This window comes from Pteronotus mesoamericanus, unplaced genomic scaffold (assembly GCF_021234165.1).
Source record: "Pteronotus mesoamericanus isolate MK-2021 breed Mesoamerican mustached bat unplaced genomic scaffold, CSHL_Meso_final scaffold_85, whole genome shotgun sequence".
Taxonomy (NCBI): Eukaryota; Metazoa; Chordata; class Mammalia; order Chiroptera; family Mormoopidae; genus Pteronotus; species Pteronotus mesoamericanus.
Genome location: NW_026555329.1, coordinates 35310587 through 35337682, shown reverse-complemented (window position 1 = coordinate 35337682; position 27096 = coordinate 35310587). Strand labels below are relative to the sequence as shown.

Below are 27096 nucleotides of genomic sequence, written 5' to 3'. Positions count from 1 at the left end.
CCAAATCGGTCGGTTATAAGTCTTTACTGTAACTTTACACCACAGTAAAAATTGTAGTTATTTCCAACAGACTTGAGGGTAGAAAGGAGTATGTCTATCTTTTGATTTGCAGTAGAGGTTTTTAAAAAGTAAGCAGAAAGACCAATAATTGTATTCTGTGTAATGAGCTATGGAGAACAGTGCCTCTCTTATCTGCTGCCCAGAACACAGTGGCTCTGTTTCTAGGCTCCCGAAGGGCTTGGCAACACCTACTGTACGTAACAATCCTGTAGCTGTTTCCATGATGTGTTTTGTAATGTACAGAAGCACCTGTGCTGAGTCCATACCCATTAGTCTTGACTGCAGCAGTACTTGGCAGTAGCAGACCTAGGATATAAACAATGTGAAGACAATGTTGTTTTTCCTCTTCTAAACTGATGGCTGGGAAAGCAAAGGACTTGCTTGTAGATAGTACACTTTCCCTTTGTATGGGTCTTTCTCCTTAAAGTGTACCGTGTTCTTTCCAAGGCATTAGGTGGCCTTTCAGTGTTTCTGCACTCTAATTAGTCCCCCTCATGAACCATCTCTTCTTGTCCAACCAGACACCTCACTGTTCAGTTGTATGCTGTTTAAATAAAATCCTTGAATAGTAATGGGATATTTTTGCTGCAGATCTTTACATATTATACACTAATTTTTGTTGGCTTTTCACTTAATCAAGTTTTAAAAGAATTTGTTTGAGCACATTATTCAGGTTCTTTTCAGTTAGAATTTTAGTTTCTAATTCTTTACCCATTGTTTTGATGCTTTCCAGGAGTGTAAAATATCTACATTTTAAAGTAACAGTAAGACATATCTTCAGGATACCTGTATTTTGCCATGCATAATATGCACCCACATTTTTGGCCCAAACTTTCAGGGAAAAAAAATCTTTCATTTTAATTTTTAAATCCAATTGTTTATTTATTTATATTAAAAAACAAAACCAGTTATTGTATTCCAGGGTATTATTCTGCATACAGATATTTTTATTGCTTTCTACAGTTACACTTTTAACACATAAGCATAAATAAAAGAATTAAAAACATTTATATAGGTATGGAATTAGTACTACCCATATATAATGTGCACTGTTATTTTTTCCTCAAATCTGGGCAAAAATGTACTCATTCTATACAACAAAATACAGTAGTAAGTCATCAGTAAAATAAAAATAAACATAACACAAATCTTACTATTTAAAAGGAAGTTTTGCTTGATATTTACCTATTGTGCAGCAGTTGATACATGAAATATTTTTGCTTAATTTTTTCTTAATAAAAGTAGACTCAAGAGGGATGGTTTTGCTTACTATGATTTATTCCTGTGCAGAATCTTAAAAGTTTAATTAGATGAAGCTCTTGTTATATTGGGTTTCCAAAAAGTCCATTTAGTTTCTTCCATAAAATCAAAGATACATTTTTCATTTTCACCAATAACTTCATTGATTTGGCTATTTTGAGTATGTTGGCTATCTCCTTCTATTGGTCTAGTGAGGCCAGGGGTGCTGCTAAACATCTTCCAATGCATAAGACAGCCCTACAGCAAAAAATTGTTTGGCCAAAATGTCAATAGTACCGAGAAACTTTGTCAAGCACTTTTGACACCTTCGATCAGTGACAGCACCTTCTCCATACACTGCACAAATCTTTCTTTGTGGTTCAGTTGCGTTTTTATCTTTCTTGATAATAATAAAGCATAATATGCTGAGAATGTTGTGTATTTTCTTCCATCTTCAATGGCTGCACAAAAATTCATCAGTTTTTGTAAGTTTTTAAAAAATGCACGCTGATATGACAGCTGTCACAGTAGAATCTAACAAAATTTCTTTGAATGATGTTAAAGACAACTAAGCAATACTAGAGCCATTGTACAGAAAAAACTAAATGAACTTTTGGGCCAACCCAGTATATTTCAAAGGTTAGAATTAATAAGCTGCTGTGTTTAATCAGGTGGTTTATGAAATACCAGCATGTAGACCCAGAAGAAGCTGTAAGGATTCATGAAGATGTACGAACAAAGAAATCTGTGGCCATTCACTGGGGAACTTTTGCCTTAGCAAATGAGGTGAGTTTGTGATAAAATTAACCGATTCTGTATTTGACCTATGATGGATTCAGGCATCACTGTACTTGGCAGTGTGTTCAGAGATCAAACTGGAATCAGAACCTGCTTGATTCATAGTCATCACATGAAGTGGTAAATCTTGAATTAGTAAAACAATAGTTATATAGTGAAAAAAACCCACCCCTCATTGCATGCTGTTCTTTTGGCTTATTTCTACAGGTAATGAAGCATGTGTTTCTATAATAAAAAATGTGTGTGGTCTTGGGAAACAGAAATAAGAATTATTGCATCTTCTCTCTCAAGGAGCCTTTTGTTCTAGTGGAACATGTAAGACACGTACAGAGTATCTTTGAAACAGGTGTCTAAAGGGGTAAATGGTCTCAGAGATGGGGTGTTACTGATTGGAAGGATCAGGGAAAGCTTCATGAAGAGATGACATTTGAAGCTGGCTATGAGAAGGCATTTCAAGGAGGTAAAGGCAAGAGTATAGGATCAAAGGCTGCAAGCATGGGGAATAGTGAGGAATTCTGTTCAGCCAGAATATGGGAGTCATATGGAGGGCAATGGAAGAAGTAAGGCTGGACAGCTTGGAACTTTTTAGAAATATTTATCCAGTAAACATTGATCCAGTGTCTTCTGTGTGCCAGGTGTTGGGATAAATGGTATTTTTACTCCTAGACTAATATAGAAGAGTTGCTTTTTTTTTTTTTTTTCTCCTTAAGGTAGTAGAACCCTAGAACTCTGCTATTAGCCAGTTCTGGGATCAAGCAGGATAGAAGAAAGCCTTCTCTTCTTCCCTGGATCCAGGGCCTATCCTTAGCAAAATCTAGAAATGGATGGTTGGCTTTTACTTTGTTTTATGTGGCATCTTCCACATCCCAGGGCAGGAACCCCATTTTCATTCTGTTTTAAGTACTTTCTTTCTGTTCCTTCTGGCCTGCCTTTTTCCTAGGTTGCAGCTTGTTCCGAAACTACCTAATACACTGCCTTCCCACTTCCTACTCCCTCCAGTCAAAATTCACATATCATGATGCAGCAACCCTGAGCTACGCTGTTGAGAGATGGAATGGAATGAATGAGCACAGGGGTGGGGAGGAAGAATGAGAATGTGTGTCTGTTACTTGGAGAAGGGGGAAGTTTGATATTGGTTTCCACTGGTATACCACTATATTTGGTGGCATTCCTTATTCCACCAAATATGTGTGTGTTCCATATATAGATATAAGTATATATATATGTTCCATATGTAATATATACCAGTGACTTCGATGAAGTATTTTATTAAACTTGTGCAAAAAAGAGGAATCTAGGATGACTCCTAGATTTTTACCTTCAGTGACTGGAGACAGTTGTGCTCTTAACTGAGATGGGGAAGATGAGAGAACAGAAAACCCCAGTCTTCAAGAGTTACTGTGTTATTCAGCCTTCAAGAATTATTTCTGTTGAAAATTTAACTTCCATCTTTATTTCTTAATGAAACATGATAAAAATTCACGTTTAGCCGTAGCAATTTGGAATTTGTTCACATTTTGACATGAATTGCATAAACCTCACGATCACAAGTTTGTTCAATTATAAAATAGATACAATTTTCGGGGAGGATGTTTGCCTGATTTTTAAGCACTTTAAAACAATTTGCATGTAAGTAGTTATACTAGCTGCTTATTATAATATAAGCAGATTAAGAACATCCTTAACTCAGCAACACTTTGAAATTATGCATATCGCAACATCCAGTTTATCTAGGAAATGATGAGTGGATTTCCTAGATGATGTATTTAAGCACTAAAATGTAAAACAACTCAGTTTTGGGGGAAATGAATTTTAGGCATTATGAAACATGTTAACTTTTCAAATGACCAGGGTCTTCATTTTGAATATCTTCTATTGCAGTAGATCACAACATATACCCCTTAAAAGGACACGTACTGTTGCCTTCCTCTTACCGTCTAGAGGCTGGGAGCTTCTGCTTCCACCACTTATCTCTTATTTATCTCTAATTTGCTGTCTTGCTTTATACATAGTTGCTTGGTCCGAGGACTGTGGGGTATTTTTAGCCTCCTTTGCTTGAACTATGAGATAAAGCTTTCAGTCACTCAGATGGCTTTCCTGCCTTCTTCTAGGCCTATCTTCTAGATGATTGAAATGGCCAAGAATTGACCTATGAAGAAACTCTCATATTTTAGCATTGAAAACTGTACTACGTTATAGTTTAGCAAATAAATTATTAGTGTAGGGTGATTGTGTAAGTGTATTGTTGGCTAAGACTTGTAGAGCATTGGGGAAACTAATAAAACAAATTGTTATTTTAGTGGGAAAGAATTTCATCATTTTGAAATCTCAAACTAATATAGTTTTGCAAGGGCAATTTCTTGATTTAGGTTATGACTTAAAGTTACAGTTTATTGGTGATATATTAACAATCTCCTATATGCATAAAAAAAGACTAAAAGTAGCTTTCTGTTGGCAACCAATGCATTAATAAGTAGTTATCTGTAGGAATTGTTGGTAACCAATGTATACTTAAAACCTAAGTTATTCAACACTCAGTGGAAAGGCATCCCTGATGCCCCTAACATAGCCATAATAAACCTAGAAGTAAGGGTGGGGGGGCAGAGAAGAAAAACTGTATTTCATTTTTGCTATTGTGTAGCCACCGAACTGTGCAGCCATTGAAGATGGAAGAAAATACACAATAACTGTTATGTTTGCTACAATAACTGTTAGCAAATATGTGCATTTTAAGTCACAGAAAACTTTCCTGGTTTTTCTAGTACATCACCAGCTGTCACTTCTTAGTCTCTGTTGTTCCTCATTTATGCTCTCTCTGAACAGTGAGTGCCATAGGACTCAGTCCATGGACCTCCTCTCTAGCTGGTTACTCCCTTGGGGTTTTCATCAGTCTTACGGCTTTAAATACTACCTATCCATTGTACCTCTGTAAATCAGGTGTCCCCTCTACTATAATCCATATTTATATTTCCAACTGCCTTAACATGGGTACCAAACCCTAAGTCCAAAACCAAACTTCCTGATTTTCCCTCAAATTTGTTTCTCTTACATCTCAGTAAACAGCCATTCCCTTCTTCCAGTTGCTCAGGCCAAAACCTTGATTTGCCTTTCATATCCTCCATCCACTTTTTCCCCACATGCAGTTAGCTCAACCTTCAGATTATATTCAGACTTTGACCACTTCGCACCACGATCACTGCTACCACACTGCCGAGGTCAGTGACCTTTATACCTTGAATTAGATCACGACACTCCTCTGCCAGAACTACCTAGTAGCTTCCCATCAAACTCAAAGTCGGAGGAACAGATCTCACAATTGCCTACAAAGTCCTGTGCATTTTGCTCAAGTATTTGTTCAAATGTACCCTTCTCAAAGAGAACATTGTCTTTTTTTAAAAAAATTTATGCTATTACAATCATCCCAATTTTTCCCTTTATCTCCCTCCTCAAAGTCCCTGCCTTCCCACAGTCAATCCCCACATTGTTGTTCATGTCCATGGGTGACGCATATATCCTTTGACTAATCCCTTTACCTTCTTTCAACCAGTTCCAGCCTCCCTTCTCCCCTCTTACACCTGTCAGTCCATGTTTCTGTGTCTCTGATTCTATTTTGCTCATTAGTTTATTTTATTCCTTAGATCCCTGTTATAAAGTATTTGTCCTTCATTGCCTGGTTTATTTCACTTAGCATAATAGTCCTCAGTTCCATCCATGCTGTTGCAAAAGGTAGGAGTTCTTTCTTTCTGCTTTGTAGTATTCCATTGTGTATATGTACCACAGTCTGTTTTTTTTTTATCCACTCATTTACTGATGGGCACTTAGGCTGTTTCCAAATCTTGGCTACTGTGAATAACGCTGCTATGAACATAGGGGTACATATATTCTTTTGGTGTTTTGGGATTTTTTTGGATGTATTCTCAGAAGTGGAATTGTTCTTCAGGTATATTGGCCTTTAGTTTTTTTTCTTTGTTGTGTTTTTACCTGGTTTTGGAATTTCTTGAATTTTTAGGAATAGTTTGAAAAGGATAGGTTCTTCTTTTGAGTGGTAAGATGCGCCTGTGAAGCTATTTGGACTATGACTTTTGTTTCCTGGGAGTTTTTTGATTACTGCTTCAATTGCACTAGTTGTTACTGGTCTATTCAGGTGTTCTGTTTCTTCCCGATTCAGTCTTGGGTGATTGTATTATTCTAGAAATTTATCCATTTTGCCCAGGTTGTCCAACTTCTTGGCATATAATTGCTTATAGTATTTTCTTAGAATCCTTTGTATTTCTGTGGTGTCAGTTGTTATTTCTCCTCTTTCATTTCTGATTTATTTGGATCCTCTCTTTTTCTTGATGAGTCCGGTTAAAGGGTCATCAATTTTGTTTATCTTCTCAAAAAATCAGCTGGATTCATTGAGCTTTTGAATTGTTTTTTTTAAGCTCTGTGTCATTTATTTCTACTCTGATCTTGATTATTTCCTTCCTTCTACTCCCTTTGGGCTTTGTTGTTGGTTTTTTACATTTTTAAGTGTAGGATTAGATTGTTGATTTGAGATCTTTCTGTCTTTTTGAGGTAGGCCTGTAATGCTATAAACTCCCTCTCCAGACTGTTTTTTCAGTGTCCTATAGGTTGTGGTTGTTCTGTATTCATTTTCATTTGTTTCCAGGTACTTTTTGATGTCTTTCTTGATCTCATTGATGATCCATTCATTTTTTAATATGCTATTTAGCCTTCATGTATTTGAGTGATTTTGAATATTTTACTGAGGTTGATTTCTAGTTTTCATGCCTCTGTGATCTGAAAAAATGCTTGATGTGATTTCAGTTTTCTTGAATTTAAGACTTTTTTGTGTCCTACCACGTGGTCTGTGAGAATGATAAATATGTACTTGAGAAGAATGTGTATTCTGATACTTTGGGATGAAATGTTCTGTAAATATTAATTAAACCCATTCATTCTAGTGTGTCATTTAAGGTCACTGTTTCCTTGTTGATATTTTTGTCTGGAAGAGCTATCCAGCAGTGACAGTGGGGTGTTAAAATTCCTTACAATGACTGTGTTGCTGTTGATCTCTACCTTCACGTCCACCAAGATTTTCTTTATATATTTAGGTGCTCCTATATGATGCACATATAAGGATTATAGCCTCTTTTGTATAATGTAGTGACATTGTCTTTCTTTTTTAATGGCTTTTGTTCTGAAGTCTGTTTTGTCAGATACAAGTATCGTTACCCCAGCTTTCTTTTTTTTTTTATTTCCATTTGCATGGAATATTATTTCTGTCTCTTCACTTTCAGCTTGTGTAAATCTTTTGTTCTGAGGTGGGTCTCTCATAGCATATATATGGACCATGTTTTCTTACCCATTCAGTTACCCTGTGTCTTTTGATTGGACCATTTAATCCATTTACTTTGGGGTTATTATTGAAGGTACTTTTCATTGCCATTTTATTTCTTTATACCTATGCTCCCTGCCACCCCTCCCCACACCATTACTACTTCTTCTTAAAGCAGTCCCTTTAATATCTCTTGCAGTGCTGGTTTGATGTTAATTAACACCTTTAGTCTTTTTTTTGTCTGGGAAGCTTGTTATTTTGCCTTCAATTTTAATTTATAGCCTTGCTTGATGATAAGAGAAGTCTTGGTTGCAAACCCTTGCTTTTCATTGCTTTAAATACTTCATGCCAATCCCTTCTGGTTTAAGTGTTTCTGTTGAGAAATCAGCTGACAGTCTCATTGGAGCTCCCTTCTAGGCAACTGACTGTTTCTCTCTTGCTGCCTTTAAGATTCTCTATTTATCTTTAAACTTTGCCATTTTAATCATGATGTGTCTCGGTGTGGGTCTCTTTGGGTTCCTCTTGTTTGGGACTCTCTGTGCTTCCTGGGTTTGTATGACTTTTTTTCTCCTCAGATTAGGGAAGTTTTCCATCATTACCTTTTCAAACAGGTTCTCTATCCCTTGCTCACTTTCTTCTCTTTCTGGTATCCGTATGACATGGATATTGTTACACTTAATGTTGTCCCAAAGTTCCCTTAAACCATCCTTGTTCTTTTTGAGTCTTTTTTTGTTGTTCTGATTGGATTTTCTTCCAAATTGCTGATTTGATCTACTTCATCTCGCTTGCTTTTAATTCCTCCTGGTGTAGTCTTTATCACAGATACTGAATTCTTCATTTTCAAGAGGTTCTTAACAAGGTTTCTCTGTCATTTTTCATGCTGATGTAGTCCCCACTAAGTTCCTTGTAGTTCTATGTTCTGTGAGCATCTTTATAACCATTACTTTCAACTCTATGTCTGATAAATTGCTTGCCTCAATTTCAGTTAGCTCTCTTCCTGGGAATTCCTCCTTTTCTTTCATTTGGGTTTTTTCTTTGACTCCCCATTTTAGCTGACTCTTTTTGTTTGTACGTATTAGATTTGGTTTGACTTCCTTTTTTCATGGGGTGGCAGTATGTGGTAGGAGTCCCGTGGGACTCAGTGGTGTAGTCTCCTTGATCTCTTGAGCTGGATGCTCTAGGACTGCCCTTGTGGTTTATGTGGGCCCTTCTGTTCCATTTGGGTCTTGACTGTTGACCCGTTCATTGGTGGGTTCTCCCCTCTGGCTGTCTGGCTGAGGGGCTCAACCTCTACCATGTCTTGAATGATGTTATACTGGTGCTGACAGAACAAAGCCATACAACACAGAATACAAAACCCACACAAGCGAAAAACAAAAAACAAACAAAAAAATCCCCACCCAACAATAACAAAATCAACAATAAAAGAGTAAAGAATAATAAAAGTAGAAATAGAATATAAGAAAAACAAGAATACAATGAAACCAAAGAAAAGAAAAATAATTATGGGAGGATGGAGGGAGGAAAAACACTAAGAGTAAGGAATAGTAAAAAGGTGGCTGTGTCCCCAGTGGGCTTTGTCTTTCTCCAGTAGGCAAAAAGCCCGTGGCCTTTCACTGCCAGATGCTGCACGTGTGGGTGATCCCAGCATTGGCACCCTGTGCTTGGGAGCCTGGTTAGAGGTCCTGGCTTCACTCCTCAGCTGTGCGCAACCTTGGCCCGCTGCCTGTGAAAGCGGTGCCAGCCCCTTTTGCGTCCCTGCCCTTTCTGCTGGCCTTGAGGTGGTTTCTGTTCGTCCTTGGTTAAATGTCTCCTTTGTAGGTACTCTTCAGTTTGGGTGGATGTTCCCCTTATTTTTATTTTCAGCTTGATTCTGTGAGGCAGTGTGAGATAAATTCTCCTACTCTACTGCCATCTTGTAGCTCCTCAAAGAGAACTTGTTAGACTGTTGTATTTAAACATAAACCTCCACCTCCCACACTTACCCACATTTTGTTCCCAGAATTCATCAAACACTCAGATGCTATTTTGTTATTTATTCATGTCTTATTTGTCTCTGTATTAGACTGTAAGCTCCAGGAAGGCAAGGGTTTGTTTGGTTCCCTGGACTGGCTACTCTGTGGTGCTCAAAAGGTGCTTATTGCATTAAGGGTGGAGGCAGACTTAACCCTGGTGATTAGATGAGACACTAATCTAATTTTCTTTATTTTTATTCCTGCCTTCTACTTCCACATTTTGCAGCTTTTAAAATTGAAATTGGGCTGGCTGGTGTTCAGTCCACTGGCTGGTGTGGCTCAGTGGATTCAGTGCTGGCCTGTGAACCAAAGGGTCACCAGTTTGATTCCCAGTCAGGGCACATGCCTGGGTTGTGGGCTAGGTCCCCAGCTGGGGGCATGCAAGAAGCAACAACACATTGATGTTTCTCTCTCTTTCTCCCTCCTTCCTCTTCTCTAAAAATAAAATCTTTAAAATAAAAAAATAAATTGAAATTGGGGGAAACCTCTTTGAAATAAAGGGAAAAAATAGCAATTATACAATATAAAGATTTAGGACACAAGGGAAATAACTGGTGAGGTGACTTTTTTTATATCTTTTAAATCAGTAGTTAGAATAACACATTTTCTTTTTTTTTTTCTTCTTCTCTTTGAAAAGAGTTTTATTGAGATGGAAATCACATACAACTTCCCCACTGGAATGTCTACTGCTTTTGCTTTTAGAATATTCAGAGTTGTGCAGCCACCATCAGCATGTGACCCTTTGGACATTGTCACTGGCTGCAGAAGCAGCTCTGTCCCCCATTAGCAGTCACCTCCCTTGCCCATCCTTAAGCGAGAGTCCTAGGCAACCCCTAACCTCCTTTCTGTTTCAGCAGACCTGTGTGTCAAACCCTCTTTATTTAGTCCCAAGCATCCATAAATGTCACAGGCTCTTAGCAGGGATGGCAGTGAGATCTAACTTCCAGTCTTATTGCATCTCATGGTGCAAGCCCATAGCCAAGCTTGGCCCTGCGTTTCCCTAGTCCCTAAGGCGTCGTTTCCCCAGCACCTCACTGCACAGGGCCGCTCCGCTGGCAGACCAAAGCTGCTGGACTGCATTCTTGACCAGGGTCCTAACCTGGGCAGGGACGTGATCACGTGGCCCTGGGGGACACAGTGCAGCCAGCCCTCACCGCGCTAAGCAAGCAACAGGCCTCGGAGCTCCATCACCATCATGAACCGTCCCTGGCAGACAGGTGGGACAAAGTCATGCTGCCACACGCTGTGTGACGGGAGGTTCATGTCCACCATAAGATGAGTTCACATGGCCACTCTCCTAGCGAGACAAGTGGCAAGCTGCCCCAGCAGATGAGAAAAAACAAATTCCAAAGCCAGATCTGAATGGGTGGACAATAGGAAATGCAGCATGTGCTGCTATCAGCAAAGGGAGAAGCAGTTGTTTCAAGTGCTTACAAAATGAAGAACATTTGACTGATGGAATGATGTGTCCACAGCTAGAGATCCAGGTTGTGGGAAATGTTTTCCCTCTGCACTCTTCTCTCCATCAGCATGCATGGTGGTTGAAGGGGAAAAAGGTCTGTCTTATTTTGGCTTCAAAACAAAGGACTGTGCCCCATACCCAGCACGGGCAGTCCGCACATCCAGTCGAACCACTGAAAGCGTCTGCCTTCCCTGGTGCTGCTGTCATTTGTCACATCCACGTCAGCCACTGAGATAGTCAAGGTGATCTTTCCCAGGTGCCTGTAGCTACAGCTCCACCTCATCTGTCTCCTTCTGGTCAAGTCACATTCCCATTGCATTTTGAAGGAGAAGCTATTATCTTTCCAATGGGTTATCTTTCCAATAACAGCAACCACAAGCAAGTACATGCAAATGCTGGGGAACATAAGGGCTGAGGCCAAGTTTACTGCATTGGGCTGTGGAAACTTCCAGCTGCTGTGTAGGGTCACACGGGACATCTTGGCACTATTTCTGCAACATTGGGGGCACCCTGCTGCAGGCAGGGCAACTTGTGGGGCAGTGCGCTTGAGCATCCCTCCTGCTGGCTGTCAAGAATAACACATTTTCTAGTGGTTTCAGTTTGTTTGAAAAAAAATATTTGATAGGATAAAACATCCTGCAACAGTATGCTACCTTCTTGTTCTTTAAGCTCTGAAAAGGTGAGGAGACAAAGGGAAGTAGGGACATGTCACCTGTTTTATCTGTCCCTCTTCCACTCTGTAGACTGCATTATCAATATGTGGTTAGGCGTTTGAGGACAACAACCCTTCTTCAGCCAAAAATATTTCTCTAGCATTTGCTTATACACACAACACACTTAAAATGTGTTTCAATATTAAAAAATATTGGTCACATTTAATTCTCTATTATCTTAGGCTTTGATTCCATTTAGATTGAAATTTCATGTAGTGAAGTAGTTATCAGATTTCATGCAATCTAATGATGTTCTATCTAAGGTTGGTACCAAATTTGACATGTATGGTGTTTGGATAGATGGGTAAGTATGATGTTTCTGTTGACTTAACAATTAATGCTTCTGTTGTCTTAGAAAATGTGATTAACTCATTTGTTAATGCTTCAATGTAAAGAAAGGGCATTGTTTTAAGTAAGCATATGTTAGTTATTTTAGTTTGACATCTTATTTGAAATATCCCTGAAATACATGTATGGTTAATCTTTTTCCATTTTTTTCTCTCTGTCCTTCGCCAGCATTACTTAGAGCCTCCAGTGAAACTGAATGAGGCTCTAGAAAGACACAGACTTACAACAGAAGATTTTTTTGTCTTGAAGCATGGAGAATCAAGATACCTAAATAGTGATGATGAAAACTTAAACTAAATAGAGCACAGGAACTTGTAATGAAATACATTTGATATAAATTTGAAAAGACTAAGAAATTCATGATTATGATTTTTTACATTTGGAAACTTCTGCCAGTTTCTGTTTTGTTTTGTGTAATATCTTTACTGCTAGAATTGCAAGTTCATATAAAGAAAGAGTTCAGTTATGGGTCATTTAAATAATGAGCTAATATTGATTTTAAATCTTGTCTCAATGGTATAAGCAATAAATGGGTTTTTTTTTTTTAAACTGAAGCATTGTACTTTAGTGGCAGAATTTTCTGAGGTTATGAAAAACTAATTTTAAATACTCAGTTCAGTTCTATTATTAAGAGCCTTCTACAAGGTTATTCAAGCCTGTCTACATACCTAGATTTTTTTCAGAGGACTGCTCACATAACCATATTTCTTACATTCACATTAGAGTAATGATAAAATTTATTCCCACATGCTTATGGTACTTCTTGCTCTTCTAAGATTAGCTTACATGCCAAATATTAAATGCTATATTTTTTTTTAAGAATAAAAACATAGAGGAGGTTGGGCTAAGTTACCATTGATAAAGACTTAATTTTTTAATAGGGGAACATGTATTTTTATTGCATGTTTACAGTCCCCAAATCAAAAGCCCTATGAGTTGGACAGAAGAAGGGAAAGGGTGGTTATGAGAACATGATTTATGAAATTTTCTATTTTTAATCTAAATATCAGACTGCTAAGCACAAATATAGCTGCAAGGAAATAATATCTTACAAAGATAAATGTAGACCTTAAATGTTAATATACCATGCACTTTGAATTAAATTTTATTCTCTCCATACACTCAGTTTTTTCTGGTTTCTTACCTGTAATTCTAAATATATCAATAAAACTTATATTTTATGTTTTACATGGTTAAGGTACATTTTTATATTAAATGACCCCCTAAGCACAATTCTACTTTTACGAAGCCATTATGGACTTCTAATGAGAGAGAGAGAGAGAGAGAGAGAGAGAGAGAGAGAGAAAGAAAACAAGTGCTTGCATGTGTGTGAGCTGGGTGTCAGCTGACCTGAACTTCAGTCCTATAAGGGCTCTGCAGTCAATTACTCTGAACCATCCTAAAAACAGCTCATTAGATACATTTGGATACACTCTATCTGATCCATAGTCTCAGTGAAATGAACTTTTTCATAACAGTCAAAATAGGTTTTTTACCCCAAATGCTACCCAGGAAGTGCTGCAAGCACATATATATGCATGATACATGTTAACCACTTAATTCCACCATGGATTTTTCTGTGTACTTGACACAAGTCACCTATGATCACTGTGCCTGTTTCCTCATGTGCAACAAGAAAATTTTGACCTACCTCCAAAAAAATGTGTATAATAAAATGATTTTTGTAAATGCACTTTGAAAATATAAGGGAGAAAATGATTTAAGATATCACTACCTAGTAGATAGGTAGATTTGGAAACTGAAAATAGGCCAATTCTTTTGATGATGTACTGTTCCTGTTGCGAATTTAAGCGTATGTATCTAAAACTGGGCACTAAAAACTGAGGACTAACAACTTTGTCTTGCTCATTTTGTAAAATTTGGAGAGCCAAAAAATGTAAATGATCTTAATCAAAGTTTAGCATTTTTATCTACCAAGATGCAAATCAGTCAAGGGGAAATGTGAATGCAGTGTTTGTGTATATAATGTATGTGAATGTATGTGATTTGGAGTCACTAAAGCATAGAAAGTCTCCTCATAAAACAGACCTGCAGGAAAAATCTGAACAAGCATATACTTTTCCACTTCAGAGTATCAGGCAGATGCGAATCAGGATGTTAGATTTATGATGGATTAACTTCGGGGCATGTTGCCCTAATACTAGGTAAAGTTCTTGTGGTCACCTTCCTTGCTGAATTGAAAATTCATCTCTTACCTCTGTTCTCCAAGCATACCAAGTACACCTTGTTTATTTCTTCTCTGTGAATGGCCCCATTATTTTTGTATTCACATATACCATCTGATGGTCTGTAAGCACTTTATGGTCTAGTTCCACTTAACTAGGCCTCATTTTTCTATGTCACCTCACAAGCTTTCATTCTTTCTACTTTGATGTTTTATCACTAAGAAGTACATAAAGCTTTGTCTCTCCTTATAGAATCTCACTGTATGGAGTGATTCTTCCCATTTTATTTTTCATTTATCTACATTCTGAAGGGTTTATGTGCAAAATGAAAATGGAAAAATAAGACAAATCCATTCTTTTCTCTCCATTCAGTCTTATGTACTTCATAATACCTTTTAATTAATCTCTTATCCTCTAAGTCAATTTCATTTTCTTCTTTTATTAGCTGGCATCATATCAATATGTGAGATTTAATAGAACTTTCCCTTTCTCCTTCGGAAACTGAGGAACACTGATATTCCTCATTGCCCAAGAAGATGGAACCACCAAATAGGAGAAATCCCACCTAGTAAAAGCCAAGATGTGCCATGACCTACAGGAATAAAGACTGCTTGTTCATTTTCATTATGCAATTCTTTCTGCATAGTTAAAAGTGGCTCCCCCCTTTTTCTCTAACATTTTGACATTTCAGGTTCAATGCTCTATCTCCAGGATATGTGGTTATTTATTCAAACTAGTAATAGAGAAAAAAAGAGATAATTTTAGAATCCAATGCTGCTAAAGCACAGAAACCAAAGCTTGGTTTTTAATGTGTGCATTCTTAGTATATATTTTCATTAAATAAGGAGGCAGATTTAAAATAATATTATAAAGAAATGTATCTTTCAGGGAATTAATACTTGTGTTTGCATCACTGAAAATAAAAATATTATTCTTAGTCATTATATGTACATTACTGCTGTAGCCAATTAGGAATTTACATGTTTTCATCTCAATACTGAATCCTTTTTCTACTGTAAAAATATTGTTTCCAAGTTTGATTTCTGTATCAGGATAACCATTGAGAATACACATTTTTTCTGTTTGAGGACTTGTGACTTCCTATGGAAATCCATATATTTACAAAGGAAATTTAAATTACTCTTAAAGCTTTGCCTTAAATACATGTGTAGGAAAACTTCTGCTTGCATTTTGATTTACTTAATACTAGGTATGGTGGTGGTTATAAACTTGAATATTATAAAATCTGGCTGAATTCAAATATATCATTGTTATAGTAGCTTATGGAGCAAAAATACTATTAAATAGCTGAGAAATTTTCATGTATTGTAATTTTAATCAAGTAAAATATGGATGAAAATTAATAAAGTACTATCAATTAATAGGAGGAAACAAAACCTTGTGTTTTTTCTTTTTATTTAAAAAATTACTACATAAGTTATGCCACAGTAAAAAACCTCATAGAGTAGAAGGTGTACATAGAAAAGTCATTTCCTCACTCCAAAATCCCATTCCCAGGAGTTTGGGTATCATTGTAACAAGTGTGCTGTCCATATATGTACATGTACTTTTCATTTAAAAAACACATCCATATTTCATGGGCGTCCTTCCACATCAGCACATTTAGACCTGCTTAGTTCTTTTAAGACTAGTTAATTGCTTTAACCTGTTGCCTTTATAGGTGGACATTTGATTGTTCCCAGTATTTTATATACAGCATCTTTATATACTGGCACATTGAGTACGAGTGGGTGATAGGAAACATTTCTCCTAAAAGTTTACAATTTTCATTGACTAGAATAGAGTCTAATGATTGGAATAGACTTAAAAGCAGTATGGCTAGGCTGGCAGGTGGACTCAAGAGCTTAGGATCTCATTGCTACTAAAAGAACAAGGTCATTTTTATGGTAGTTCTGAAACAATCACGTACATGTACTAATAATGCTGTCTCAGATGAGTATCTACAAGTCACAGCAAACAGTAGAAGAGCAGCTCACACATAAAAAGGTCAGTTATTTCATGGCAAGGAAATAACCCGAAGTAGCTCAGCAAAGAGTAAAATAAAAAATGTTTTAGAACAAGCAGCTATACTGTGCAAATGATGAAATCTAGTATTTACTGTTTAAATTCAGTGGCTGAAAGAATCCCTTTGTAAAGAAGATGAAAAAGGAGTTAGTTCCAGACTGCATTACTCTTTGGAAAAATATGCTCTAACAGTTAGAACTTGGGTACTATTGTTACCTTTTCCTTTACATCTGCATCATGGTGATTAACTAACGCTCGCATTTTCTGGGCACATTCTTCTCCATATAACAGAAAAAACAAAGAACCTTTTGTGAAAGCAGGTTTAGCTAAATTGCCTTCCTTTTTGAGGCAGTTATTTATATTCTGAAATAGTGTAAGAACTCGAAGAAGAATCTCCTTTGCCACGTGGCCATCATAAAGGGAAAGGAATGATGAATCCACCTGAAATGGGAAACAATGAGTATCATTTTAATAACATGTGAAAACATTTTTATGTATATTTCCACATTTTAGAACTATTAAATACATTTTTAAAATCTTGTCATAGAAAATTATCCCTAATATTGTATAACAAATGTAAAATCTTATGTAACCCCACATTGTACAGTAGTGGAAAAAAGATTTCATGTTTTAGCTGAAAAATACCATTTCCTTACAATGCTAGAATTGCTAGAACCTAATCATTTGGAAAGACCCATTTTTTTGATACCCATCATACAATCTTCATGGGAACTCAATTCACCTAACATTTACTACACACCTACCCTGCAGGCACAGGGATAAGCAGATGAAGACAGCAGAGTCTCTCTTCCATAGGAGTGGAGGTCATTCTATATCTGCACCACCTTTGCTTCCTTCAAAACACTTGTCTTTTAATTATCTTGTTCATTTGTTACACATTTTTGTGTAAGCTCCATGAGGACAGGCACCATGTCATGCTGTACTGACTGCGCTGTCTTGGCACTTGGCCCAGCACCTGGCACATACTACAGCTCAATAAATACTAGTGTTTCGGTGGGTAATAAGATACATATGACCATAAACAAATCAGGTGTAAAAGATGTGATGACATAGTGTATCTCAAATTGGGTAAGGACAGAAACATTACTATCTATTTTTGCTAGGGAGACCTTTTCAAAAAAGATGTTTAGAAGTATAATATGCTCATTACAATAAATTTAGGAAATTCATGTAGGTAAAAAGGACCAAAGAAAATAACAATATTGTTCTCAGGGATAACCTTTGTTAATATTTTAAAAGGGATAAATCTACATATTTGTATATTTACAAAACAAATTCGTAAGCTATTTACTTGTGCACCAAGTAGTTCTTTTGTCATGGCTGGATTTTCAGACAAATTCAACAGCAGTTTCAAAACCTGAACCTGAAATAAGAAGAATATTGGTTTATTTCAGATACAGTTAGCATGAATTTTCCTCTCCCCCTCCCCTCACCGTGTCACATTTTAAAGTACTGCCTATGCTTCAAGGTCTGGCTCAGATTATCTTACCCTATAGAAGCTTTTCAATTCATCTTATGTGGAAGGGCTCCCGGGCTTGCTCATTCCCAACACATTGCGCTGGTTTCAGGGCACTTAAGACACAGCAGTGTTATTCAAACATTATTTTTCCAGTTATGTATTTAGGGAGATAGGGGGAATATTGTGAATGTTTTCACTATCCATCTCCACCCACACGCATACCTAACACACGGTGGGCTTAACATGTGTTACATAAATGAACTTTACTATGATTACTGTTAGGTGAAATAGCTTTGGAACAAAAAAGGAATCTTTCAAAGCTCAGTTTATTTCTATTTAAAGTATGAAAATTTTAAAACTGGTTACTGAGACTAACAATATGGCCTTTTTCTTAGTAGATTACAATGAGTCTGAGCTCACCTTTTTTATGTGAAAAATGTTTTATAATCATTTTAAATAGGTAGTGATAGAAATAAACAAATGTTAACCTATAGCCAAGCAGCTAAAATATCAGCATTTTTATCACTTATAACTGAAAACTTAGTAACAAATTCAAATAGAATCTCTACTTTAAAGACAAAGGTCATGTAAAACTATAGTTTCTAAAGGACACTTGAAATTACAGGGAAGAGCAGGGAGGGGGTTCTGAAGTCAGGAAACAGTGACAAATGGACTCTCTTCTAGCGTTGGGAAGGATCCTGGGTGTTTGTTTTATAAAACTTTCTTTGATTACAAAGGCATTATGTGCTTTCTTGGGAATATTAAAAAAAAAAAAAAAGACAACAAAGCACAAAGGAAAAGAAAATTCCCATTTCCATGTTTTGGTATTTTTTCTTTGGTTTTTATGTACTGATCCTATATACTCAAATATTCCTTTGATCATGTTGTACATACTAATTTGTTAATAGAGGAGGAGAATATATGGCTTTGCTTAATTTTATTTTTTTAATCAACTATTAAAATTTTTTCCTGTGGAAAACTGCATGAAATATTGACATTAAACCTAATTTTCTTAAACATTTTTAATAAAATTAATAAATGATCACGATAAATTTCAAACAGTGCAAAGGGAATGAGGTAAAAATAAAAGCCACCATCCTGCTTGCCCATTGGCACTCCCTAAATGGAAACCACCAGAAACAGTTTCTCGCATATACCGAGATCATGTTTTTCAAACAGACATCCTTTATGAAATTACAGCTTCTTAATGTAAAAGAGTAAAGAGGACTTCTGACCTTTCTTTAGTATACTCTCTGGAGATCTGGTCTGGCCTGACTGGCTACCAGCAACACCAACAATAAGTGCTGGGAATAAACACTTGTCCTCAGTGTCAATGAAGTTTTGATTATGAAAATAGCAACAAGAGTTCTAAAACAGGATAGTCCCAACCTATGAAATAAATCTGGATGAAGTCAGCAGAATCTAAAAGGCCCACAGGGGGTCAACGAGGGCAGGTTTATAACCAGGGAATAGTTAACATCAATAGCTATATAGTGTCCTAAACTAAAATCCCATGTTGCCATGTAGAAGAGATTTAAACATGAAAAAAACAAAACCAAACCAAACCCATAAAGTTAAGAGTACAACTACAGATTAAACAGCTATATGTCTTTTAGTTTGAAACCATATTAACTCTCCGTCTCTTATCACATGTGCCATTTTGTGGTGACTCTGGGACATCTCTTTTAAGCTGTTAGTATTCTTTGTTCTCACTGTGGATGTAGCAAACACAGTTAATTTACACTAAACTTCCACTATTTTTATTTAGTTATGAAACAGTGCTGTATCTGAAAGGTTATTATAGTAGACTGAGATCACTTATTAAAAATAAGATTTAAGCCCCGGCCAAGTGGTTCAGTTGGTTGGAGCTTTGTCCTAGCAACAAAAGGTGGAAGGTTCAATTCCTACTCAGGGCGCATGCCTACTTTATGAACTCAATCCTTTTTGGGGCATGAAACTAATCGCATGAAACTGATCAATGTTTCTTTCTCACATTGAAGTTTCTCTCTACCTCAGCTTAAGATATTATATATATATTCTTGGGTGAGGATTAAGGAAATCTATAAAAAGTCATTTTGGTGGTTATTTACTAAGAAAAAACAAAATGGATACATTTTCCCACTTACAAATGGATTGCTATCAAAAATTTCAGCCCTGGCTGGTGTGGCTCAGTGGACTGAGTGCCAGCCTGCAACCCAAAAGGCCACAAGTTCAATTTCCAGTCAGGGCACATGCCTGGGTTGCAGGCCAGGTCCCCAGTTAGAGGCATGCAAGAGGCTACCGATTGATGTTTCATTCCCTCTCTTCCCCTCTCTCTAAAAAATGAATAAATAAAATCTTTTTTAAAAAAGTTCATTTGTAAGTTGGAACTTTAAAATTCACGTTCTTAATGGAGAAATAATGTTATTGGTGGTTAGATTCCCAGAAAGACCAAAAATAGCAAAATTTCTATCCCAGAAATACTGTACTAGGCAATGTAATGGAAAAACAAAACAGAAATAGAACATACTATTGTAGTGTGAGTCACCTTTTAAAAAGTCATAAAATATATTAAAACATAGACCAATTCTGATATATATCTACAACCTCAAAGCCAGACGTGGCTGGCTCTGAAGTCAGTGTTCCTCTGAGGATTTCGGTAAAGGCGCTGCAGAGAGATGCAGAGCATAAATTTTTCCTACAGCTGCAAGGCAATGGGGGAGAGGGAAGGGAGTTTCCAAGGCTCCCCAGCAGCTGGGAGTTTCCTTGGTCCCCTGGAGAAAGATGGTAATAGGCGCATGCATTTTGGAAATTGCCTATGGATGGTGTAATATTGTTAAAATATTACTAATATGATTATTACATGAATTTTGAATGCCTTTGGGTACATCCAAATAAGTTTGGCTACTGGAAATATGGAATGCCCATATAAAAACATCCCAGAACAAATTTTAAAGGGACTATAATGAGGCTCTGCTGTAATCATAATTTGATAACCTCAGAAATAATTTCAGGGACACTGAGCATTTGGAATCTGGCTTCACATTTGATTTTTCTAAATACTTGTATATTTTTTTTGCCAACCGTGCCAGAAAACAGAGACCAGTATACTAAAACACTGATGGATCAACCCAAATAATCAGAAATTTTGATTAGTATACCTTCTGTTTTTACACAATTTCTTGAAAAATGGCACTTGGTAAGAGTGCACACTGACCTTCTGGCCAAGATGCAGGCGTAGGTAGATAAACTTTGCATCCTCACACAACCAAAATGATGACAATAAATTTTGAAACAAAAAAATAACCAGAACTGCCAGAAAATTGAACTATATGGAAGTCTGGCAACCAAGGAGTTAAAGAAGAAACATTCATCCAGGCTGGTAGAAGGAACAGAGGCAGGAAGCCAGGGCAGAGAGGATGTGCAGCAAAGTGGCAGCTGTAGGACCGGGCAGGCAAGGCTGCAGCTGGAGGACTGGGCGGTCCCACATTTGGATGCGGATAAACTGGGAGGAACAGCTGGGGAGTGAGACAGACCATGCAATCCAGGGTTCCCGTGTGGGGGAAAAAAAGCCTCAAAACCTCTGGCTGTTAAAACCTGGGGGTTTCTGGCAGTGGGAGAAACTCCCAGACTCACAGGAGAGTTTGTTGGACAGACCCACAGGGTCCCAGGACATACACAAACCCACCCACCCGGGAATCAGCACCAAAAGGGCCCAATTTGATTGTGGGTAGAAGGGGAAGTGATTGAAAGCCACTGAGAGACCAGCAAGTAGCACTGTTCCCTCTCTGACCCCTCCCCCACATAAAGGGCCATGATGCAGCAACCTGGGTTGCCAGACCCTGGTGAATACCCAAGGCTCTGCCCCTTCTGATGTAACAGGTATACTGAGACAAAGAAATATGGCCCAAATGAAAGAACAGGTCAAAATTACAAATATAGAACTAAGCAAGGAAAAATAGCCAACCTATCAGATGCAAAGTTCAAAACACAATCAACTGGGAGCAAGATGGCAGAGGAGCAAATGGAAGTTACACTGACCTCCTCCCACCATCAATCTGGAATTACAACTAAATAGTGGAGAAATCACGCAGAACAAACAACTGAACAATTGCGAGAAAGAAACCTTGTAACTCAGACAGACAGAAGAATCAGCTTTACCACAACCTAACTGGTAAGGAGTGTGGTGGAGACTCAAGAAGGCTGGTTGGGCACCCACGGGAAGCAGGGCCAGAGGAATATTTCATGGGCCAGTTGGATCCCCCTGAGAAGAGTAGGGTCTAAACCATAAGTGGGGATCTCCGGCCTACAGCACCAGAGATCAAAGTAACAGATAAGAGCCAGCTGTGAAAACCAGCAGGGTTGCTCTGCCACAAATGAGCAGCTGGAGATGCCAAGAGCTGTTAAAAGGGTTGACACATACATTTTTATTTGTGGCCATTTACCTTGGGCTCTGGCAAAGGCTGGGTAAGAGTGGGCTACAGATGCCTGAGGAGAGACTGGGGAAGGAGACTTTGGGGAGAGAACTGAGCGAATAGCTGACAGGATCCAAGAGCTGACCCATTGCCCATATGGCAGCAGCCATCTTGCTCAGGCAGACCACTCCCCTGAGCAGCGTGAGAGGAAACAACAGCCCCACCCACAGGAGGGATTCTGCCCTGGCCTGGTGGTATTTAAGCCTGACTGCTAAGTACAGAGTAGCAGCCACAGATAGTAGACCCCTGGCGCAGATAATAGACCCCTGGCTAAACTAGGCACAGAGTAGACTAGAGACAATTGAGAGACTAGAGACGGAGGCTTCGAGAGAGAACTGAGAGAGTAGCTGGAAGACCGCAGTAATGACCCATCCTCGATACGGCAGAAGCCATCTGGCTCAGGCAGACCACTCCCCTGAGTAGTAGCAGCCTGAAAGGAAACATTAGCCCTGCCCACAGGAGGGACTCTGCCGTGCCCTGTGCTGCCTAAGCCTGACTGCAGAATGTGGAGTGACTACATTAACAACTGAAGGAGACAGCCATAGACAGAAGATTCCTGGAATTCTTGAACAGTCTGCCTAAGGCCAGACGGGGGTCAACATCTGACATCATCTGAGGCAGATCCAGAAAGAAAAAACAGTGAGAGCCAACGGAAATGGCATGAAAGGCATCCAAAGAGCAGCAAGTTCAGGAGATCAAGGACACTGCACCATGGAATCCCACAGGTCTCCTATCACAGAAACTCACATCACAAAGTCAGGAAATCAGGCCAGATCATTTAAGAAGCAGAAGCAGAAGCAAAAAAAAGGAAGTCTCACAAATAATGGGAAGACAATGAAACACTTCACTCCCCTAGCTGAAGGAAAGGAGGAATCCCCAGAAAAAGAACTAATGAAAGACAGGCAAGTAAACTTTCAGATATTGAGTTCAGAACAATGGTTCTAAGGAAGCTCAAAGAGCTCAGTGAGCTCAGAGAGAATTATAAAAACACTACAGGGACACTACAAGGAACTCACTGCAAACTATATGAGTGTGAAAAAGGACATAGAAACTATCAACAAGAGGCAAGAGGAAATGAAGAATACACTTTCTGAATTGAAGAACACAGTATAAGGAATCAAAAGCAGGCTAGATGAAGCAGAGGATCGAAACAGCAAGCTGGAGGGTAAGGCAGAAAAAAAGCTCCCAGAAAGAGCAAGAAAATGAAAAAACACTCAGAAAGAATGAAGAGGTGTTTAGGGAAATGCAGGACAACCTGAAATGTAATAATAATATACGTATAATAGGGAAATTAGAAGGGGAAGAAGACGAGCAATGGATAGAGAACCTGTTCCAAAAGCAATGATGAAAAACTTCCCTATTTGGAGGAGAGAAAAAGTCACACAAGTCTAAGAAGCACAGAGGATCCCAATCAAGAGGAACCCATTGAGGCCCACTACAAGACATATCATAATTAAAATGGCAAATATCAAAGGCAAAGAGAGAATCTTAAAGGCAGAAAGGGAGAAACAGGTAGTAACATACAAGGGAGGGGCCCCGATATGACTAGCAGCTGACTTCTCAACAGAAACACTACCAGCCAGAAGGGAATGGCAAGAAATATTCCAAGTAAGGAAAAGTAAAGGACTGCAACCAAGACTGCTCTACCCAGCAAGACTCTCAATTAAAATGGAAAGTGAAATAAGGAGTTTCCCAGACAAAAGAGGGCTAAAATACACCTCCACCAAACAGCATTGCAAAATATGCTAAAGGGACTGCTTTAAGAAGATAAAGAAAAAGAATGAGAAAGAGAGGAACACAGGTACAAAGGGAAAAAATGAATAAGTACCTATCAATAATAACTCGCAATATAAATGGATTAAGTGTTCCAATCAAAAGATACAGGCTGAAGGCAAAAGACTGAATGGTATGCTATTAAACAATGAATGGATCAATAATGAGGTCAAGGAAAAAATAAAAAAGTTTGTGGAAACAAATGAAAATGAACACACAACAGTCCAAAACCTATGGGACACAGTGAAGGCAGTCCTGAGAGGAAGTTCATAGCAATACAGGCCTACCTAAAAAAGATAGAAACATTTCAAATAAATAAACTAACCCTACATCCTCAAGAAGTGGAGAAAAAATAACAAACAAATCCCCAGAGTGAGTAGAAGGAAGTAAACAAGGTCAGAGCAGAATTGAATGACATGGAGACTAAAAGAACAATTCAAAGGATCAACACATCCAGGAGCTGGTTCTTTGAAAAGATAAACAAAATCGACAAGCCTTTTAGGCAGACTCATCAAGAAAAAAAGGGAGAGGACCCAAATAAATATCAGAAATGATAGAGGAGAAATTACAGCCGATACCACAGAAATACAAAGGATTGTAAGAAATTACTTACATGCCAAGGAACAATTATATGCCAAGGAATTTGAAAACCTTGATAAAATGGACAAATTTCTACAAAAAGATAACCTTCCAACACTGAATGAAGAGAAGCAGAAAGCCTGAACAGACTGATAACAGCTGGTGAAACTCAAGCAGAAATCACAAACTCCTGGCAAACAAAAGCCCTGGACCGGACGGTTTCAGAAGAGCTAACTCCTGTCCTTCTCAGGCTATTCCAAAAAATCCAAGATAAGGGAAGGCTCCCAAACTCTTTTTATGAGGCCAGCATCATCCTAATCCCAAAACCAGATAGAGACACAACAATGACAAAAAATACAGGCCAATACTGCTGATGAACATAGAAACTAAAATCCTCAACAAAATAGTAGCAAACAGCATCTGGCAATACATTAAAAAGATCATCTACCATGATCAAGTAGGATTCATCCCAGGGATGCAAGGATGGTTCTATATTTGCAAATCAATAAACGTAATACATCACATAAACAAAAGGAAAGACGAAAATCACATGATCATAGCAAGAGATGCGGAAAAAGCATATGATACGGTACACCACCCTTTTTATGATAAAAACACTCAGCAAAGTGGGAATAAAGGGGTCATACCTCAACATAGTACAGGCCATATATGTAAAACCTACAGACAACATCATACTCAACGGGTAAAAACCTAAAAGTTTTCCCACTTAGATTGGTAACAAGACTAGGGTGTCCGCTTTCACTACTTCTAGTCAACATAGTATTGGAAGGCCTAGCCACAGGGATCGGACAAGAAAAAGAAATAAAAGGCATCCAAATTAGAAAGGAGGAAGTAAAACTATTATTGTTTGCAGATGACATGATAGCGTACATAAAAAATCTTATACACTCCACCAAAAAACTACTCGACCTAATAAGAGAATTTGGCAAAACAACAGGATACAAAGTCAATATTCAGAAATTGAAGGCATTTTTGTACACCAAAAATAAAATATCAGAATCAGAAATCAGGGGAAAAATGCATTTGCTATAGCAACAAGAAATACAAAGTACCTGGGAATAAACTTAACTAAGGAGGTAAAAGACCTGTATGCAGAAAACTATACAACACTGAAGAAAGAAATGAAAAAAGACACAAATAAATCAAAGCATATACTGTGTTCATGGACTGGAAGAATTAACATCATCAAAATATCCACACTACCCAAAGCAATTTATAGATTCAACACAATCTCTATTGAAATGCCAATGACATAGTTCATAGATATAGAACATTTCAAAATTAATATGGAACCAAAAATGATCCTGAATAGCTGCAGCAATTTCGAGAAAGAAGAACAAAATAGGAGAGATAGCAATACCTGACATCAAACTATATTACAAGGCCACTGTAATCAAAAAAGTCTGGTACTGGCATAAGAGCATACACACAGATCAATGGAACAGAGTACAGAGCCCAGAAATAAACCCGTATCTCTATGGTCAATTAATATTCAACAATGGATGCAGAAGCATAAAATGGAGTAAAAATAGCCTCTTCTTCAACAAATAGTGTTGGGAGATCTGGACAGCTACATGCAAAAAAAGAAAATGAAATTTGACCACCAACTTACACCATACACAAAAATAAACTCAAGATGGAGAAAAGACTTAAACATAAGTCATGACACCATAAAAGTCCTAGAGGAGAACATAGGCAGAAAACTCTCATATATTCCACACAGCAACATTTTCACTGATATGTTTTCTAGAGCAAGGGACATAAATGAAAGAATAAACAAATGGGATTTCATCAAAATAGGAAGCTTCTGCACAGCTAAAGAAAACATCAGCAAAATGAAAATGGACCAACCGTATAGAAAAATATACTTGCCAATGATACCTTGGACAACGGTTTGATCTTCAAAACATATAAAGAACTCATATGACTCAACACCAGGAAGACAAAAAGTCCAATTAAAAAGTGGGCAAAGGACCTGAACAGACACTTCTCCAAGGAGGACATACACAGGGCCCAGAGACATATGAAAGGATGCTCAGCATCACTAGCCATCAGACAGGTGCAAATTAAAGCCACAATGAGATACCACTTCACACCAGTCAGGATGGCCATCATAAACAAATCAACAAACAACAAGTGCTAGCAAGGTTGTGGAGAAAAGGGAACCCTAGTACACTGCTGGTGGGAATGCAGACTGGCGCAGCCACTGTGGTAAACAGATTGGAATTTCCTAAAAAAACTAAAAATGGAATTGCCTTTTGAGGCGGCAATTCCACTGTTCAGATTATACCCTAAGAATCCCAATATACCAATTCAAAAGAACCTATGCACCCCAATGTTCATAGCAGCACAACTTACAATAGGCAAGTGCTGGAAGCAACCTAAATGCCCAGCAATAAATGAGTGGATCAAAAAACTATGCTACATTTACACAATGGAATACTATGCAGCAGAAAGCAAGCAAGCAAGCTACTACTTCACCACAGCACAGATGGAACTGGAGAGCATTATGCTAAGTGAAATAAGCCAGGGCCTGAAAGACACATATCATATGATCTGTTCTATAAGTGGAACCTAATCAACAAGTCAAACAAGCAAGAAATATATAACCAGGGACATTGAA

General features: G+C 37.9%; 2 protein-coding genes across 6 annotated transcripts in view; one reads left to right on the top strand and one right to left on the bottom strand.

The window, feature by feature from the left end:
- NAPEPLD (N-acyl phosphatidylethanolamine phospholipase D) overlaps positions 1-15156 on the top strand; it is a 64119-nt gene extending 48963 nt beyond the window's left edge. For 4 of the 5 annotated variants that reach the window (XM_054564449.1, XM_054564450.1, XM_054564451.1 and 1 more), the window contains 2 exons: positions 1971-2085; positions 12124-15156. In XM_054564449.1, coding sequence (XP_054420424.1) covers positions 1971-2085; positions 12124-12252 — 244 coding nt within the window. In that variant the 3' untranslated portion in view covers positions 12253-15156. The remainder of the gene's footprint in view (positions 1-1970; positions 2086-12123) is intronic. The other variant, XM_054564454.1, reaches the window with a different exon arrangement.
- Positions 15157-15565: 409 nt separating this feature from the next.
- The window catches only part of ARMC10 (armadillo repeat containing 10), a 31657-nt gene continuing 20126 nt past the window's right edge, over positions 15566-27096 (bottom strand). Inside the window, exons 5-6 of the mRNA XM_054564448.1 lie at positions 17479-17550; positions 15566-16607 (exon numbers count right to left, since the gene is read on the bottom strand). Of these exons, the coding sequence (XP_054420423.1) occupies positions 16359-16607; positions 17479-17550 (321 nt within the window). The 3' untranslated portion in view covers positions 15566-16358. The remainder of the gene's footprint in view (positions 16608-17478; positions 17551-27096) is intronic.